General features: G+C 43.0%; 1 protein-coding gene across 2 annotated transcripts; it reads left to right on the forward strand.

Annotated features, from left to right (window-relative positions):
* Positions 1-2,189: 2,189 nt before the first annotated feature.
* On the forward strand, positions 2,190-16,982 carry NONO (non-POU domain containing octamer binding). Of its 2 annotated transcripts, XM_044764309.2 has the most exons (12): positions 2,190-2,348; positions 2,990-3,046; positions 7,959-8,118; positions 9,083-9,276; positions 11,309-11,610; positions 12,566-12,661; positions 12,859-13,055; positions 13,401-13,485; positions 13,905-14,007; positions 14,587-14,626; positions 14,854-14,963; positions 15,962-16,982. In XM_044764309.2, the coding sequence occupies exons 3-12, from the start codon at positions 7,968-7,970 to the stop codon at positions 16,094-16,096; spliced, it is 1,413 nt and encodes a 470-aa protein (XP_044620244.1). In that variant the 5' UTR covers positions 2,190-2,348; positions 2,990-3,046; positions 7,959-7,967; the 3' UTR covers positions 16,097-16,982. The 2 variants fall into 2 exon arrangements, with proteins under 2 accessions (XP_044620244.1, XP_044620245.1); XM_044764310.2 differs by lacking the exon at positions 2,990-3,046 and having other exon boundaries at positions 2,209-2,348.
* The last annotated feature ends 334 nt before the right edge of the window (positions 16,983-17,316 follow it).

The raw sequence follows: 17,316 nt of genomic DNA on the forward strand, positions 1-17,316 counted from the left end.
GCTGTGGCGGCATCCCACATACAAAATAGAGGAAGATTGGCATAGATGATAGCTCAGGGACAATCTTCCTCACCAAAAACAAAAATGCCTCATAGATCTTTATGCATTTATATGGAAAGATAGCTAAAGTTTTTGGGGTTTTTTTTGAGGAAGATTAGCCCTGAGCTAACTGCTGCCAATCCTCCTCTTTTTGCTGAGGAAGACTGGCCCTGAGGTAACATCCGTGCCCATCTTCCTCTATGTTATATGTGGGATGCCTGCCACAGCATGGCTTGCCAAGTGGTGCCATGTCCGCACCCGGGATCCGAACCGGTGAACCCCGGCCTGCCAAAGCGGAACGTGTGCACTTAACCATTGTGCCACTGGGCTATCTCCAATTAAAGTATTTTTTAAGTGGGAAAGTCATGACTCAGAAAAGTATGTATAGCTTAATTGTACATGTACAAAAAAAGTATAAATGGGGCCAGCCCGTTGGCATGGTGGGCTTGAGTTTGTGTGCTCCGCTTCAGCGGCCCAGGGTTTGCAGATTTGGATCCTGGGCATGGACTTACACACCACTCATTAAGCCATGCTGTGGCAGCATCCCACGTGCAAAATAGAGGAAGATTGGCACAGATGTTAGCTCAGCCACAATCTTCCTCAAGCAAAAAGAGGAGGATTGGCAACAGATGTTAGCTCAGGGCCAATCTTCCACACCAAAAAAAAAAAAAAGTATAAACATTTCTCTTTGACCAGGACAGCACAAACACAGAGAATAGAAATGCAAGAAAGTGGTCCTAATTGTAACCATTGACATGAGCAGAGGGAGAGACATTTGTCTTTATACTCTTGGGTATTGTTTGATTTTTTTTTCCATGAGCAGGGAAAAAAAAGTCTTTTTCAGAATAGAGGTAATATTTCTTTTTTCATAATAGAGGTGTTATTTATTCTCAAAAAGTTTGAGAACCATTGGTCTAGGTATGTCCAGTATGGTAGCCATTAGCCATATGTGACTATTTAAATTTTAGCTAATTAAAATGAAATAGAATTAATAATTCAGTTCCTCAGTCGTACTTATCATAGTTCAAGCCCTCAATGGCCACATATGACCAGTAGCTACTGTACTGAACAGAGCAGATATAGAACATTACTATCATTGCAGAAGGTTCTATTGGACAGCGCAGGTCTTGATCACTGCGTCCCCTGTAAGGTGGAGCGAATTGGGACACTGAAACCCTGAGTGTGAATTAGTTAATTAGTGGGAATTAACTACAAACTCCTATCAGTTGAGCCTTGTAGCCCTTGATTAACCACAGGGCTAGTTAGGCAAGACTGAAAAACGAAGGTGATTACCTGATTGGCGTCCTATGGCTTACAAAATCAGTCTGATCTGGAGGCCTACAATGTATCCATGGCAATGATGACACCTGTGGAATCTCTCTGTAAATCACAGGAGCAACAGTGGTGTTTGGACCTCTGGGTTCCCTGGTTACCATGGAAATGAGGGTGCTGTTTACAATTCTGTGTCATCACATAGAGACTAAGGTAGCAATCGCCCCCCCGCCCCCATTTCTATAACCATAACCATAACCATAACCAGAGTGATGACTATTTCAGCTGGACTTCATGAGCAGACCTGGCAGCAGGAGGAGCAACTAGAAATCTGATTAAGTATGGAGTGTCAGAGTGCAAGCCCTAATGAGGAAGTGTGAAAAAAGAAACATGGCGGGGCATTTTTCAGTAGGAAAAGGCTAGATGTACTACACTGAATACAATGACATTGTTACTCTTGCTTCTTGCACAGGCGCAGTGCAGGAATTCTCAGAGCACGCCTACGTGCACATTTTCTCCCCTTCTCTCTCTCCACTTTCCTCTCTCTTCCTTTTTCCCCCTCCCATCACTTGGTCTTTGAGTCTTTCGGTTAGTCCGTTTATGTTTCTCCTTCCGACCCTCCATCCCCCTCCCTACCCCTCCATCCCCCTCCCTACCCCTCCATCCCCCTCCCTACCCCTCCATCACCTCCATCCCCCTCCCCCCTTCTTTTTTTTTTTTTTGGTCTCTAGCGGACGCAACTCGTGCATGCGCATTAGGTACAAAGCCTCGCTCTTTGTCCCCATCTGTCGTTCACACGAATTCCAGTCTTTCGCCTTCGGTAGCCAATAGAATCGAAGAAATGGCGGAAAAACGATTCCGCCTCTGAGATAAACCTTGATTGGCAGGTCACATAACCAGTCGAGAAGGCCACTTTGTACCCCTTGGGAGGCGCCGAGCTCCGTCGGCTCGTTTCCGGCGGTCGCGCGCTCTTTTCTCGGGACGGTAGAGGCCGTGTAGCGTCGCCGTTACTCTGAGGAGAAAACAGTCGGTGGAGGGTGAGTTTGGGGACGACAGAGTGCTTGTTTGAGAGGGGAGTAGGGTTTCTCGCGACAATCGGTGAAGGAAGAGGCTAAGGGCGAGGCTCGATTTGGAGGGAGGTTGGCCCTTGGTCCCAAGGCCCCTTGAGGCCTTGTCCCCGCCGCCACACGGCTTCCTCAGCCCACCCGCGGGGGCCTGTCGCTCTCAAGTGGCCTGGCCGCCTGCCTTCACCTGGCTTTCGTTTCCTTTCCCGCCCCGCTCCTTTGTGCGACTGGTCTTTGAGTCGGAGCCCCGTCAGGAAGTGCCCCGGCCCTGGCGTCGCCCTGGCCTGCGGGCCCGGAGCGGCGCGGGGCGGGGGAGGCGCTGGCTCGGCGCTGCTCCTAGCGGCCTCGCGGGGCCCTTAACGCCGCGCGCGGGAGCGGCGGCCCGGCCGGCGGGCTTTGTCCGAGCTCCCCGCCGGGAGGTGCCGCGGCTCGCCCGCCCGCCGCCTCCGAGGCAGGCCCCTGCAGGCCCTTTTCTTGCCTCCTGTTGCCTGGTTACTCGACCCGTTGATAGCATCACTTTTTAAAATGGAAATGAATTTCGTGGATTTCTTATCGGGTATTCTGCCTTTGGAGGAACTCTTGTAAGCCGACACCGTTCTTTGTGTTCTTAACAGAGAGGTCGAGCTTACAGAGGACCGGGAGGCTCTTGGCTGTCTTCAGTGGAAGTTGAGGTAGGTGTAGGGGGCAGAGTTGCCAGAGAAAATGCAGGATGCCCGGTTCAATGTGAATTTCACGTAGACAAATTATTTAGTATATGTTGCATGGGACGTATACTTAAAAATCATTTTCAATCTGAAATCTAAATTTAACTGTATGTTGTGTATTTTTATTTGACAAATCTGGCGACTCTGGTGCGGGGGACGCTGGCTAGATTTACACTGTGTCTTTGTCCAACTTCCTTGTTATTAAACGAAAGGGCCTGAGAAGCTCTTAGAGAAGGGCTTCACCGTGTCGCTGCGTTCTGCAGCCTGCAGGCCGGTCCGTGTCTACGCGGCCATCTCTGTCTGGTAGACTTTCACCAGATTTTCCCCGCTGTTCCCGCTGAAAAAGTTGATCCTTTTTCTGAAAACTGAGGGGACGTTTATCTAGATTTCAAGTGTGCGTGATGTCGTGTTTGATCCTGTACCTAAACAACATTTGTGCAACTGTGGCGTGCCCAATAGCGCCAGTCTTTCTAAACCAGCAATACATATTTTCTCTCAAGAGAGTCCTTCGTCGGGGTTAGTCTTTAGGACAGATAAATAGACAGAGGTCTTTGCTGCTGATTTTCGTGCTTTGTTCTCAGAGGCCCAATGGTTAGGGGTCAGTGAATTTATTACTCAGGAGATTTCTGCACATATTTCTAGATTCTGTTGGTGGTCGTCATCCGAAGTAGGTGATAGAGACAATACTTACTGAGAGTACTTGCTACTTTGTGGGCACTGTTTTAGGTAATTTATGCAATGTTAATTCAGTCTTCACCCTGAGTGCCTGCTTGGGAAAGAATAAACTGAAGGGAAAGATTAGAAAGATGAGCATTATGGAAGCATTTATTCAGAAACACAAAAGTAGGCAATTTGGTTATAAAAAAATGGTTTCTGCAGAAAGAATCCAGAAGAGCGGAGGAAGAATGTAATTGATGGCATTTGTCTAACTGGAGCACCCACCATATGTGGAAAGAGGAGTAGTGATTGCCAGCAGGAACAAGTGCCTGCTGTGTACATGATCTCATTTAGTCCTTAAAATAATCAGTCCTGTGGGGTAGATATTGTCCGCCCCCATCTTACAAATGAGGAAACTGAGGCTCAGAAGTTAGGTGACATGGCTAGTAAGTTTGTTAGACTCTAAACTCTGAAATCAAGGTGAGTTTGATTACAAAGCTAGTAGCATAGTGATGAATATGAGCTTTAGAGTTCAACAGACCTGAGTTCCACTCCATGCTCCATCACACTCTGGGACCTTGGGTGGGCGTCAGTTTTCTTATCCGGAAGAATAATAGTTGTGAGCACTAAATGAGATAATGCAGACTTAGTGCCTAGCATATAATGGTTGATAAATATCTGGTATTATCATCTTAACTACCGAGCTACAATTTACACTTTCTAAAACCAAAAATAACCTCCCTTGAAGTAATCTTAAATGGTTTAGAACATCCCAGCACTTTATCCTCAAGGAGGTACGTCATTTCTCCTAAGAAGTTGTAACATGGCCTTGAAATGGAGTGGAGGTGTAGTTAAGATGTAAATGTATAGTTTTTACTATTTCAGTTTTGAATGAGTCTCTATAAGGATTTCTATTAACATGTAAATATAAATTGTGGATTCCTGAATGGGATGCAAAGTACTGAGGCTGGGGCTACTGACTCCTAAATTAAAGGCTGAAGAAAAAAAAAGAGATTCCTTGGATTCTAGCCAGAGGTGGTAAGAAGAATTGTAGTTGGAGAAATGGCTGTGAGGATAATTCGCGTTTCTGCTGTAGGCCACTTTGGGGTCAGGGGAAGGGAGGTGTTTAATACCTGGGACTCAAATAGGGAAAGACCTGATTCTAGTGTTCACCTTAACTCTTGCTGGGGTAGACTTTAAATTTTGTATGTTTTAATTTCCTACTTTTATATCTTATTTTTAAAAACATGATTTCCTTTCTTTCCTTTTGTTTTTTTGGTATCCCGTTTGCTGTGAAACTGCTACACCTATTCATGGTGTTAAAAGTTAGAATTTTTTGAGAAAACAATGCTGCATTAGTGGCAAGCGTCACAAAGATAGATTCAATTATTCTATTTTTAAAATGTATCCTAAGGAAATAACCTAAATGTTCCAGAGTAGGGAATAATTTAGTAAATTAGTGTACATCCAGGTGGACTTTATGTAGCCATTAAAAATGTTAATTGATACTATAGAAATGAGAAAAAGCGGAATATACAATGGTGCATTATGATTGCGGTTATTGAAATGATAAATGTATATTTTGGAAGGTAAATAAGCAAAAATGGAAATTGTGGGAAGAATATTTACTCATGGATGTGCCCAAGATTTAGCTATGAGCATTGTTTATAATGGTGGAAAATTAGAAACAACTCAACTGTCCAACACAATAGGGGCTTGGTTGACAGCTGAATACTGTGTCCATTAACAATTAATGTAGAAGATTTAGTGACATGAAAGCTGTTCATCATGTATCATAAAGTAGAAAAGGCAGGTTGCAAAATAGTTTTTACAATATCCCATTTAGACTACATATAAATATGTAAATCAGTGACTGGAAGGGTATACCAAAATGTTAACAGTGACTATTTTTTAACCGTGAATCGTTGGATTTTTATTTTTTGTTTTTATTTCTAAGTTTTCTATATTAAAGATTTTATATTACATTCCTATATTACATATAAGTTTTCTATATTATATTTCTGTAGTTTGTAAGAGGTACCTTATTAATGAGAAACATAAGATTGATGGAGTTATATAAGTGAGAAAAATTCAAGCTTTGGCTTAAATGTCAACTTTCCAGGGAGGCCTACCTCACAGCTCTCTTTATAACGGCCATCCCCCCCTTCTACTCCCTATCCGCTTTGCCCCCCCACCCCCATTCTTTATTTTCCCATGGCGCTTACACCTCTTTAAGTACTATGTGGAGGCAAGAATCTTTGCTTTCCTCATTGATGCAGCCCAAGCACCTAGAATAGTGCCTAGCAGATAGTAAGCATTCAGTGAATATTTTTTGACTGAATTAGTAAAAAAGAAAAAAAAATAGTAAAATAATTATCAATAACCTATAAGCAGGACACTTTTCATTTTTGCCCACTTCCTGTTCCTTGTCTACATTCATGCATTTTTTTCCCCAAAATCCTTTCCCTCTTAAAGCATCAAACGTTTTTCATGTTTATATTGTCTTCATAATTTTTAATGCTGTGTAACTAATTCCATTATATAGATGTACCATGATTTATTAAAAACCATGCTCCTGGGTATTTAGGTCATTTTTATTGTTTTGTTACCATAAAGTCCGTTACAGTGACTATTTCATGGACATAGTTTTTAAATTTTAAAATTATATTCTTAGGATAAATTTGTAGGAGTAGATTCCTGAGTTAGAGAATATGGACATCTTGACGGTTCTGGTGACCTATTATGAAACAACTTGTGGATACAGAATTGGATTGATGTTTTCAGTTTTGGTAGGATATGATATAAAATGTATTAGGGAAGTTTTCATACACATAAAAGTATTCTCATATACCCATCCTCCAAAATCAACAGTTATCAAGCCTTTGTCACATTTTCTTCATCTGAGGGATATAATTTTCTCTATTTTTTTTTAAAGATTTTATTTTTTCCTTTTTCTCCCCAAAGCCCCCCAGTACATAGTTGTATATTCTTCGTTGTGGGTCCTTCTAGTTGTAGCATGTGGGACGCTGCCTCAGTGTGGTTTGATGAGCAGTGCCATGTCCGTGCCCAGGATTCGAACCAACGAAACACTGGGCCGCCAGCAGCGGAGCGCACAGACTTAACCACTCGGCCATGGGGCCAGCCCCTAATTTTCTCTATTTTAAAGGAATCATATAACGATAACAATACAGCGTTCATGAAAAGGTCCTTTTCTGCATCTTTCAGCTAAATTCTGACTAGAGGGTCTTGTGTTTAGGGGAGAGGATTTAGGATTGACTTTGCCCTTTTATTTCGTTGACTGAGGAACTGGCCTTGGATGAGGAAGACTGTCCTCGGCTTGTTAACTTGATCAATTAGAAAATTGCCGTTTTAAAACTATTCACTTTTGAATTCAGTCTGGATTGTACCAGGAATCTTCATTTTGTTTTCTTTTAATCTTAACGTTGATCTTTAGTTGACAGAATTTAACATTTTATGATTGCATGTTCATCGTTTTGTATTTGCTGTTTTTGTTGCTTTGGTAGCTATTTATCTTTCCGTTGTGATTATCAACAGTATTTACTGTATGCCAGTACTGAACTCGTGTTTTCACATTTATTAATCCTCATAGCTACCTTGAGAGGTAGCTATTTTTATTATCCTCTTTATAGTAGCTTAAGAAACCAGTGCAGAAGTAATTAACTAAGTAGTACGTAGCTAGTAAGTAAGCATTAGGACCGTGCTTCAAAACTCCACAGCCCATGTTTTTCCTGCGTTCATTCCACAGTAGCTCCTGCAGGCCAGGACTGTGCAAGGTGCCAGAGAAGAACAAGACTTATTAGTCCTTGTCCTTGTGATAAGTAGAGTCTGTTTCATTCATTGTGTTTTTAAAATGTGCTTTAACGTTATGATAGGGCTATTGGGGGAGGGTAGTTCTTTTGGAAAAGTACTTACCTATTCATAGGTAGAATTATTAAACTGGAAGGTTCCTCAAGTCATTCTAGTGCAAGCTGTTCTCATCTAGTACTTGTCTAGTTCTTATGTGCAACATAACTGCTAATGTCTGATTATTTTTAGATTTTTGAGTTATAGTCCTTCACCATACTTGTTCAGAATAACCAATTGTTTGGATCTAGCAAAAGCCAGGATATGAAAGGTGATTAATGACATATAGGTCATCGGGAAGGTGAGGGATTGCATGCTAAGCACTGGATGTATTTGACAGTCCACTTTTTCTTTTTAGGGTGCAAAAATGCAGAGCAATAAAACCTTTAACTTGGAGAAGCAAAACCATACTCCAAGGAAGCATCATCAGCATCACCACCAGCAACACCACCAGCAGCAACAGCAGCAGCCACCGCCACCACCCATCCCTGCAAATGGTCAACAAGCCAGCAGCCAAAGTGAGTGCATATTAGGTAACGGGGTAGAAATAGGTTCCCTCTTGGGAATGGTTTCTTGGTTTTTAGATTAGTCTCTTGGGATTATAAAGGAATAGGTCTTTGTGGCACACCTTTGTTCTCCTTTTCCCTATTTACTTCTTAATACTTAGCAAAAGACTGAGTCTCTGAAACAGGGAGCAGACATGTTGTAGGATAGCAGCTGAGTACAGGTTGCTTTGCTGTGTTGGCACATTCTACTGCTAAAAGATACCTGCTCGGAGCTTGGTTCTTAGAGGTAATCATCAGATGGCTGATAGTTAGAGAATACAGAACAAGTCTTTAAGACTTAATGGAGAAGTCTGGTGCTGAGTATTATACTTTTAGTCTGGGGCCTGTGCCAGCCCCTTTTTAATTAGAGTAAAAAGTCTTCAACGGTACATTCTCATTCATTCAGCAAACTTTGAGCACCTATTGTGTGCCTCTAAGACTAGAACCAACCTCAACCTTCTTTATTTCCAGAGATTCCTACAAAGAATACTCTTTCGTAACTCATTTCTTTTCATTCCATTACCCCAAGCCTGAAATGGGAACTGTTAAGGTTAAGAAGATTGGTGAGAGATTGGGAAAATGGAGCAATTGTGTTTTAAATTTAAAAATCCTGATCCCTTCTGACATAAGACTCCTTGACTTGCTTAATTTTCTCTTTGGCCGATAGCTCCTGCATTGTCTTTCTATCTTTGACTTAGTCTAGGTTGGCTCCTGGCCCATAGAAGAGCTGTTGAGAAGTCCCCCAGATCTGTACGCTTTCATGTTCTAAGGTGCAGTTTACTGATAAGTAGTTAATGGATAGATTGCATTGGGAAATGGTGTTTGACTTTTTCTACAGCAATTAGGTTTCCTAGTCTAGCAGCAGTTGTAGCTCTTTGAGAATGTGACTGTAAATCTCTTTCCCCAGTCTTTTGAGTGACTATGTGTCTTCTCTCAGATGAAGGCTTGACTATTGACCTGAAGAATTTTAGGAAACCAGGAGAGAAGACCTTCACCCAACGTAGCCGGCTCTTTGTGGGCAATCTTCCTCCTGACATCACTGAGGAGGAAATGAGGAAACTATTTGAGAAATATGGGAAGGCAGGCGAAGTCTTCATTCATAAGGATAAGGGCTTTGGCTTTATCCGCTTGGTGAGCAACTGTGGGCTTTTAGGGCATGTGCTCTAAAAGGTGGGGAAGCTGGGGAATAATGGATATGGAAAATTAGGCAGTGGAAATAATTCTCAGATGGTCTGTTTATTAAAAGCTTGTAGTTGTAGTTGGTGGAATAAAACAAAAAATGCAGATTTTGTTTTTATTTTTCCTCATAGAGTTTTGTGTTGTTTGAAGGACAACATAGGTTTATTTGCCTAGGATACTGGGGCTAAAGTATGCCCTTTGGAACTTTCTTGGTTTTAGCTGGGAAATTTCAAACATGCAGAAGTAGACAGAATAGTGTAATAAACCTGCACATACTCATTGCCCAGCTTCAATAAATATCAATTCATAGTTAATCTTGTTTTATCTGTATCTTTTCCTTATTTACTACCCTCCCATGAATATTTTAGTATGTTAATTTTTTTCCAGAAAAAATGAAAAAGGTTTTTATTTTAGTAATGATCAAGGTTTATATAGTTTATTTCCAAAGCCCTTACACATGTATTGTCTTACTTAAGACTCTTCAGGGGCCGGCCCAGTGGCCGAGTGGTTAAGTTCACGCGCTCTGCTTCAGTGCCCCAGGGTTTTGCTGGTTCGGATCCTGGGTGCGGGTGTGGCACCGCTCATGAAGCCACGATGAGGCAGTGTCCCACATAGCACAACCAGAGGCAGTCACAACTAGAATATACAACTATGAAGCCTGGAGGGGCTTTGGGGAGAAGGGAAGAAAAAGAAGATTGGCAACAGATGTTAGCTCAGGTGCCAATCTTAAAAAAAAAAAAAAAGACTTCAAACCATGAGGGAGACAGTTTTTGTTTGTTTTTTTTTAAAGATTGGCGCCTGAGCTAACAAATGTTGCCAATCTTTTTTTTTTTCCTGCTTTTTCTCCTGAAATCCCCCCAGTACATAGTTGTATATTTTAGTTGCGGATCCTTCTAGTTGTGGCATGTGGGATGCCGCCTCAGCATGGCCTGACAAGCGGTGCCATGTCCGCGCCGAGGATCCGAACCAGTGAAACCCTGGGCCGCCAGAGCGGAGCAGGCGAACTTAACCACTTGGCCATGGGGCTGGCCCCAGGGGACAGTTTTATTTGTATCTATTTTTTTTTTGGAAGTTTTAATTGTGTTAAAATACACATAAAATTTGAGAAGGACAAACACCAGATGATTTCACTCATGTGGAATATAAACAAAGACATGGACAAACTAAATAGTTCAGTGGTTATCAGGGGAAGGGGGCTGGCGGGGCACAGGGGGTGAAGGGGAGCGCTTATGTGGTGACAGTCAAGAAATAATGTACAACTGAAATCTCATATTGATGGTAAACTATTATGAACTCAAAAAAAAATTTAGCACTTAACCATTTTTAAGTGTAAATCTTTTTTAAAAATCTGATTTAGGAAACATGTTTAAGTGTATGGGGGAAACTTTTCTAGGAATTATCTATCTCCATAAATGAGGAACATAAATGCTAGCAAGATCACTGGACGTGGTGGTCAGAACTAGTTTTCATTCCAGATCTACCACTAACTCAAGACTATACAGGCAAGTCATTTTCTCTGGGACTCAGATTCCTCTTTAGTAACATAAAGGGAGTCCCATCAAGGACTGTGGTTCTAAAGAGGCCTCCTGAGGGCATAAGCGCTTCTGGTTAAACTTGTGTATATAGTTAGCGAAAATTAAACTGTTCTGGCTGCTGAATTGTAAGGGTAGGTTTTAGGCTGGTCATTATTGTCCAGATGATCGTTTACCACTTTGGGAAATAATCTGTGATACCATGTAAGTAGTAGTGACTTCTAGAATTTCCAATTGATTTATTGCAAGGTCATCAGAGGAATTAGGCTAACCAAAGAGTTATCTGAAACACACAAATTCCATTCTTCCAGTTCTATCCATGTTTCTTTGTATGCATGTCGCCAAGGTTTTTTAGAGACATTTTGTATTGAGCTATGCTACTTTAGACTCTTGATGGCTGTGCGAGTAGTCCTTGTCACACTGAGTTACTCTAATTTTCCTCTGCTTCCTAGGAAACACGAACCCTAGCGGAGATTGCCAAAGTGGAGCTGGACAACATGCCACTCCGTGGAAAGCAGCTGCGTGTGCGCTTTGCCTGCCATAGTGCATCCCTTACTGTCCGAAACCTTCCTCAGTATGTGTCCAACGAACTGCTAGAGGAAGCCTTTTCTGTGTTCGGCCAGGTGGAGAGGGCTGTAGTCATTGTGGATGATCGAGGAAGGCCCTCAGGAAAAGGCATCGTTGAATTCTCAGGGAAGCCAGCTGCTCGGAAAGCTCTGGATAGATGCAGTGAAGGCTCCTTCCTGCTAACCACGTGAGTGAGGGCTTGTTTTCAGAAATAGACCTTAGATTGCTACTTCCTCCTGTGGTCTGGGAAGTTAGCCTCTAGGAACCATATTCCTGTGTTCATTTAAAAATTTTTGATACTGGGCTGGCCCAGTGGCGCAGCGGTTAAGTTCGCATGTTCCGCTTCTCGGCAGCCCGGGGTTTGCCGGTTCGGATCCCGGGTGCGGACATGGCACCGCTTGGCGTGCCATGCTGTGGTAGGCATCCCACATATAAAGTAGAGGAAGATGGGCATGGATGTTAGCTCAGGGCCAGGCTTCCTCAGCAAAAAAGAGGAGGACTGGCAGTAGTTAGCTCAGGGCTAGTCTTGCCCCCCCCCTCAAAAAGAAAAATTTTGATACTAGTTCAGCTTTGTAGTATGGGTTTCAATGTAATTCTAAGTTAATGGGAATGGTGTGAGGATTAAGAAATAAACCTTTTCAACCCACAACTAAAATATACAACTATGTACCAGGGGGCTTTTGGGGAGAAAAAGGGAAAGAAAATCTTAAAAAAAAAAAAAGAAAAAAGCTTTTCAGTCTTCAGTAGATTGTCATTTAATCAGTGTTAAATTTCCCCTTACTTTGAAGTTTTAGAACTCTGAAAAGTTGTTGTCTGCACACAACATCTCTCTTAGTATTTACCCCAAGTCGTCGTCTGGATATTTATGCTGTACTGAAGTACCATATCTATCTACTTTGAATATCTTTTTTAAGGCTGTATGCGGAGATCTGAAGCCTGACTCCATGCTATCAACCCCAGGTTCCACATAATGCCATTAAAAGGACTTGGTTACTTGGGGCTGGATTTAAAGCCCTTTCAGAAGGATGTTTAATTGTGCAGTCCTGACCCCTAACTAGTTCCTTGTGCCAGTGGCAGATGTGGAGAGGAAGTCTAGGGTAGGGTATAGTTGATTAACACTGAAGTTTCTTTCTTTCTCCCAGATTTCCTCGGCCTGTGACTGTGGAGCCCATGGACCAGTTAGATGATGAAGAGGGACTTCCAGAGAAGCTGGTTATAAAGAACCAGCAATTTCACAAGTATGTGGTGCTGACAGATTCCTTGTTTGATGTTTGCCTATTCTTAAGGAAGCTTGTAAAGGGATGTGTAAAAGAGGCAGGTTTTTAGTATATGTGTTCACTGGCAGCCATTATCTTGGCCCTCAGCAGGAATGCAGTGTTTATGAGTTGGGGGAATCTTGGACAAAGTTTTAGTAACCCAGGAACCTTATTTATAGGGAGCGAGAGCAGCCACCAAGATTTGCACAGCCTGGCTCCTTTGAGTATGAGTATGCCATGCGCTGGAAGGCACTCATTGAGATGGAGAAGCAGCAGCAGGACCAAGTGGACCGCAACATCAAGGAAGCGCGTGAGAAGCTGGAGATGGAGATGGAGGCTGCTCGCCATGAGCACCAGGTCATGCTAATGAGGCAGGGTGAGTATAGGCCTTTAAGTCCTAAAACTGGAAGGAGGACAAAATAACTTTTTTCAGGAATTTCCTTGTATCAATCAGTAGAGAAAGGCCTAAACCTCTACTTTTATTCTCTGAAATATTTTGTTGATCTTGGTAGGCAAATGAGCTTGGAGATGTGGCAGAGAATACTGGATTCTGTGGAGAAGGAAATAATAGGTTTGACTTCATTTTTGGAATCTGGATACCTTGGATGGCCACTCAGGGATTATATATCCCCTTTGGTTTCTGGATCTTTATTTATGGAAAATTATTGGGCCTATCTGAGGAGAATGAAAAATACTCTCAATCAGTCTGTTGTTTTTCTAGATTTGATGAGGCGCCAAGAAGAACTTCGGAGGATGGAAGAGCTGCACAACCAAGAAGTGCAAAAGCGAAAGCAGCTGGAGCTCAGGTAACTGTTCCCAAAGCCTTTGTCTCTGACAGCTCTGAAAGGTAATGTCTCACTCCTGCTTCCTACCGCTCTGCTACCTCATGCATCTGTAAATACGTTGGCACGTATTTCCTGGCTGCTTCTCAAGTTCTCTCTTTGAATGGGCAGTGTCTCAGCTGCCCGTGGTTCTAAGAATTGCCAAGGTTGCACTAAAGAGAAAGGAGCTGAGTGCTGGTCTCATGAGGCTCCTTTGGGAAAGAACTTTTTTCCCTGAAGGACACATTTGGGTTGCTTTGGGGCTGGGCACATTTAACAGTGAGTTTCCTGGAGAGCTATGATAGTTTTCAGTAGACTCTTGATCTTCTTGGCTGAGTCCCCTTTTTAGATAATTTGCTCAAATTCTGGAAGGCCTCTGCTTAAATACCTTGGTGACTCTGTAGGCAGGAGGAGGAGCGCAGGCGCCGGGAGGAAGAGATGCGACGACAACAGGAAGAAATGATGCGGCGACAGCAGGAAGGATTCAAGGGAACCTTCCCTGATGCGGTATATCTCCCATGTGCCCATAATGTATCAGGCCAGTCATCATATGACAAACCCACCGTGAATTGTCCACTAAGACTATAAAATATACCAGGTTATGACCAATTCTTCTATTCCATGAGACTCCTTTTAGAAAGAAGAATTCATAGGAAGGAAAGGTGAGGTTTGAAAGGGAGTTTCTCCCTTTCAACTCCCAAATTCCTCACTGGCAATTTAGAATGAAAAGCTAGGGCCAGTGAATGTTCTTTAGACTCAGTGACTGTAGGATGAGATATATTCAGTCTTGTAGCAACCTTGACTAGTCTTCTGATGTCCTGGAAGTTGTACAGGTTGCAGCCCTGGAAGAAATCAACTGTCTCTCCCCCTTTCCTTTCACCTCTCCTCCTGTTCCTGATTAGGAGGCTCTGACCTTGAACTCACTGCACAACTAGCAAGGAGCTGTTGTCAGTGTTTCTCAGCTTGGTCTCAGTGCACATGAGATGTGTTATCACTCTATCTGCTTCCCTTAGTGTCTGGTCCTCAGTGGATTGTGGTAGTATGCAGTGCTGTCTTGGACTGTCTTGAGTGTTTTTTGTTTTTCAGAGAGAGCAGGAGATACGGATGGGCCAGATGGCTATGGGAGGTAAGGACTTAAGAGGTTAATGGCTCTGATTTCCTTTTTTGTCTCATCTCTCATGAATTATGTGGTTTCTCCTACCCAGTCCAGATTTAAAGGATTGACATTTCCAGGAGCATTGTTTTTTGGGTGTAACATGTCTTAGCCTAAAGGTCTTACTGAATTGTTTCCTTTGGCACAGAAAGAGACCGAATCTCTGTCTCCTGTACTGATCACACTACTCTGCTTTTCAGGTGCTATGGGCATAAACAACAGAGGCGCCATGCCCCCTGCTCCTGTGCCAGCTGGTACCCCAGCTCCTCCAGGACCTGCTACTATGATGCCAGATGGAACCTTGGGATTGGTAATAATCTGCAGGACCCTACACTAACTCAGAATGGTGATACAAAGAGAAAGGACATTGCCTTCATAGTCTCTGGGCCTGCCATGATTTTGCTTCAGATATCAGTCTTTAGGACCACTGTTATCCATTAAATGTAACCTCAAGATCTTTATTTTTGATCTTTTCTTTTTTTTTTTTTTGAGGAAGATTAGACCTGAGCTAACTACTGTTAATCCTCCTCTTTTTGCTGAGGAAGACTGGCCCTGAGCTAACATCCATGCCTATCTTCCTCTGTTTTATATGTGGGACACCTACCACAGCGTGGCTTTTTGCCAAGCGGTGCCATGTCTGCACCCGGGATCCGAACTGGCGAACCCCAGGCCGCTGAGAAGCGGAACGTGCCAACTTAGCCACTGGGCCGGCCCCCTATTTTTGAATCTTGAGCAAGCCCGGTCTCGAACTATACTTTATCAAGAGTTAAGCAAATGCCTCAGTCTGACTGGCCAGTCTAACTGTTTACTTGCTACCCTGGGTGAACAGGTTCTTTTTTGGAGGGCAGGCAATGAAGGTGAGGCATTATCACATAGAATAGATGTGAATCCAGAAGCCTTTATGGCTTATATTATATAGTCCTGAGGTGGTTTTAGTTCTAGTGTCAAAATGTTAAAACTAGATAGGCTTAAGGTTACTGAAGAGTGATGGTCTGCCCTTGTCCAAATACCTAGTTCAGGAAAAAGGACTTGGCTAGAACTTATCCACCCTAGGAATTGAGTATGTAATATTGCTTAGCCAATAAGAATAAGGATAAAAAGTTAAAGGTAGGATGGTGGGGTGGGTCCATAATTCAGGCAACCTTCCTTTCACCGATATCTGCTAGAGTTCTAAACAGGCTTAGTCACCCCTAGTGCCGGGACCCTCGAATAGTTGAGTGGACTTGGCCTCCAGGGGAGGGACTACAGATGGGTAGGAAGCTTAGGACATAGGTTGTATTGTAACATTGCTCTCTTTTTCTCTTTAAGACCCCACCAACAACTGAACGCTTTGGTCAAGCTGCTACAATGGAAGGAATTGGGGCAATTGGTGGAACCCCTCCTGCGTTCAACCGTGCAGCTCCTGGAGCTGAATTTGCTCCGAACAAACGTCGCCGATACTAATAAAATTGCAGTGTCTAGTTTCCCAAAACCCCTAAAAGAAGGACCCTTTTTGGACTAGCCAGAATTCTACCCTGGAAAAGTGTTAGGGATTCCTCCCAATAGTTAGGTCTTCCCTGCCTGTACAACTTACTCTAGGGAGTATGCTGGAGGCAGAGGGCAAGGGAGGGGCGATATGTAACAAATCAGTTCTGTGTGGTATTTCGTTTAATCAATTCTGTGTGGTGCATTCCTGAAGTCTCATGTGAGTGTTGAGGGCCTGGGGGGGAACCATGGCAAAATGGATCCAGTTAGAGCCCCCATTAATCTTAATCATTCCATTCTTTGTCCATCCTGTTCTGTTTGCTTTCTCATTCATACACCCCCCAATCCCTGAGACACTGCCACATATACCACAAAAAACCAAATGTCCCCCAATGACCTTAGCCCCATTGCTCCATTCACTCCCAGGTGGGAATTCAGGCAAATGTCCGCAGAGGTCACAGACAACGTGCATACGGTTCTGTTATATCCCATATATTACCCCTTCATGTCCTAAGGAAGACGTTTTCTCTTAGTGATTTTCATTTTAGTATATCTTTTAAAAAATCTTGTGTTAACTTGCCTCCATCTTTTTCTTGGGTGAAGACAACCCAGGAATGGCCCTTTTGTGTCTATGATGTTGCTGTTCACAGCTTTTCTTGGTAGGCTTAGTACAATCTTGGGAACAGGGTTGCTGTGTGCTGAAGGTGGGACAGTAACTCTTAGCCTTGCCTATCTTAGGTAGTTACGCTGTGCATTTTTTATTGGTGTACCATGTTTGATTTGTCCCTGATACCTTTGGAGTTTTTCTGAAAAATGGAGCAGTAATGCAGCATCAACTTATTAAAATACATTTTAAGCCTTTTAATTTTCTGTGCTATTTTTGAAGGGGAAGGGAGGGAGTTCTGTCTCAGGATATGAGCACTGGGCTCTATAAGGATGATCGTTTATGACCTTTTGCTTCAAGTATTAATCATCCATCTAGGCAAACACGGGGAGGTTGAATGCATACTGTGGTTGACAAAGATCTGTACTTTTGGCAGTACACAGAAGTAATGAGGATGGGAGGAAAGCTGCTGCTTTGAAAGAGGAAGAAAATGGGCTGGAGGAACTGGAGTACCCTCACTGAGCTGGGAGGGGTCTCAAAATCGGTATTGGTTTCTGAGCAGCTGCTGGTATGTCAGAGGCTTGGAATTGGCATG

Source organism: Equus asinus, chromosome X (assembly GCF_041296235.1).
Source record: "Equus asinus isolate D_3611 breed Donkey chromosome X, EquAss-T2T_v2, whole genome shotgun sequence".
Classification (NCBI taxonomy): Eukaryota; Metazoa; Chordata; class Mammalia; order Perissodactyla; family Equidae; genus Equus; species Equus asinus.

What these genes read in the sequence shown, in the direction of transcription:
- NONO (XM_044764309.2), top strand. Translation starts at nt 7,968, where the DNA reads ATGCAGAGCAATAAAACCTTTAACTTGGAGAAGCAAAACCATACTCCA. An exon ending in GGTCATGCTAATGAGGCAGG is followed by an intron (nt 13,056 to 13,400) that starts GTGAGTATAGGC and finishes TTGTTTTTCTAG; the next exon opens with ATTTGATGAGGCGCCAAGAA. An exon ending in AGGGAACCTTCCCTGATGCG is followed by an intron (nt 14,008 to 14,586) that starts GTATATCTCCCA and finishes TTTGTTTTTCAG; the next exon opens with AGAGAGCAGGAGATACGGAT.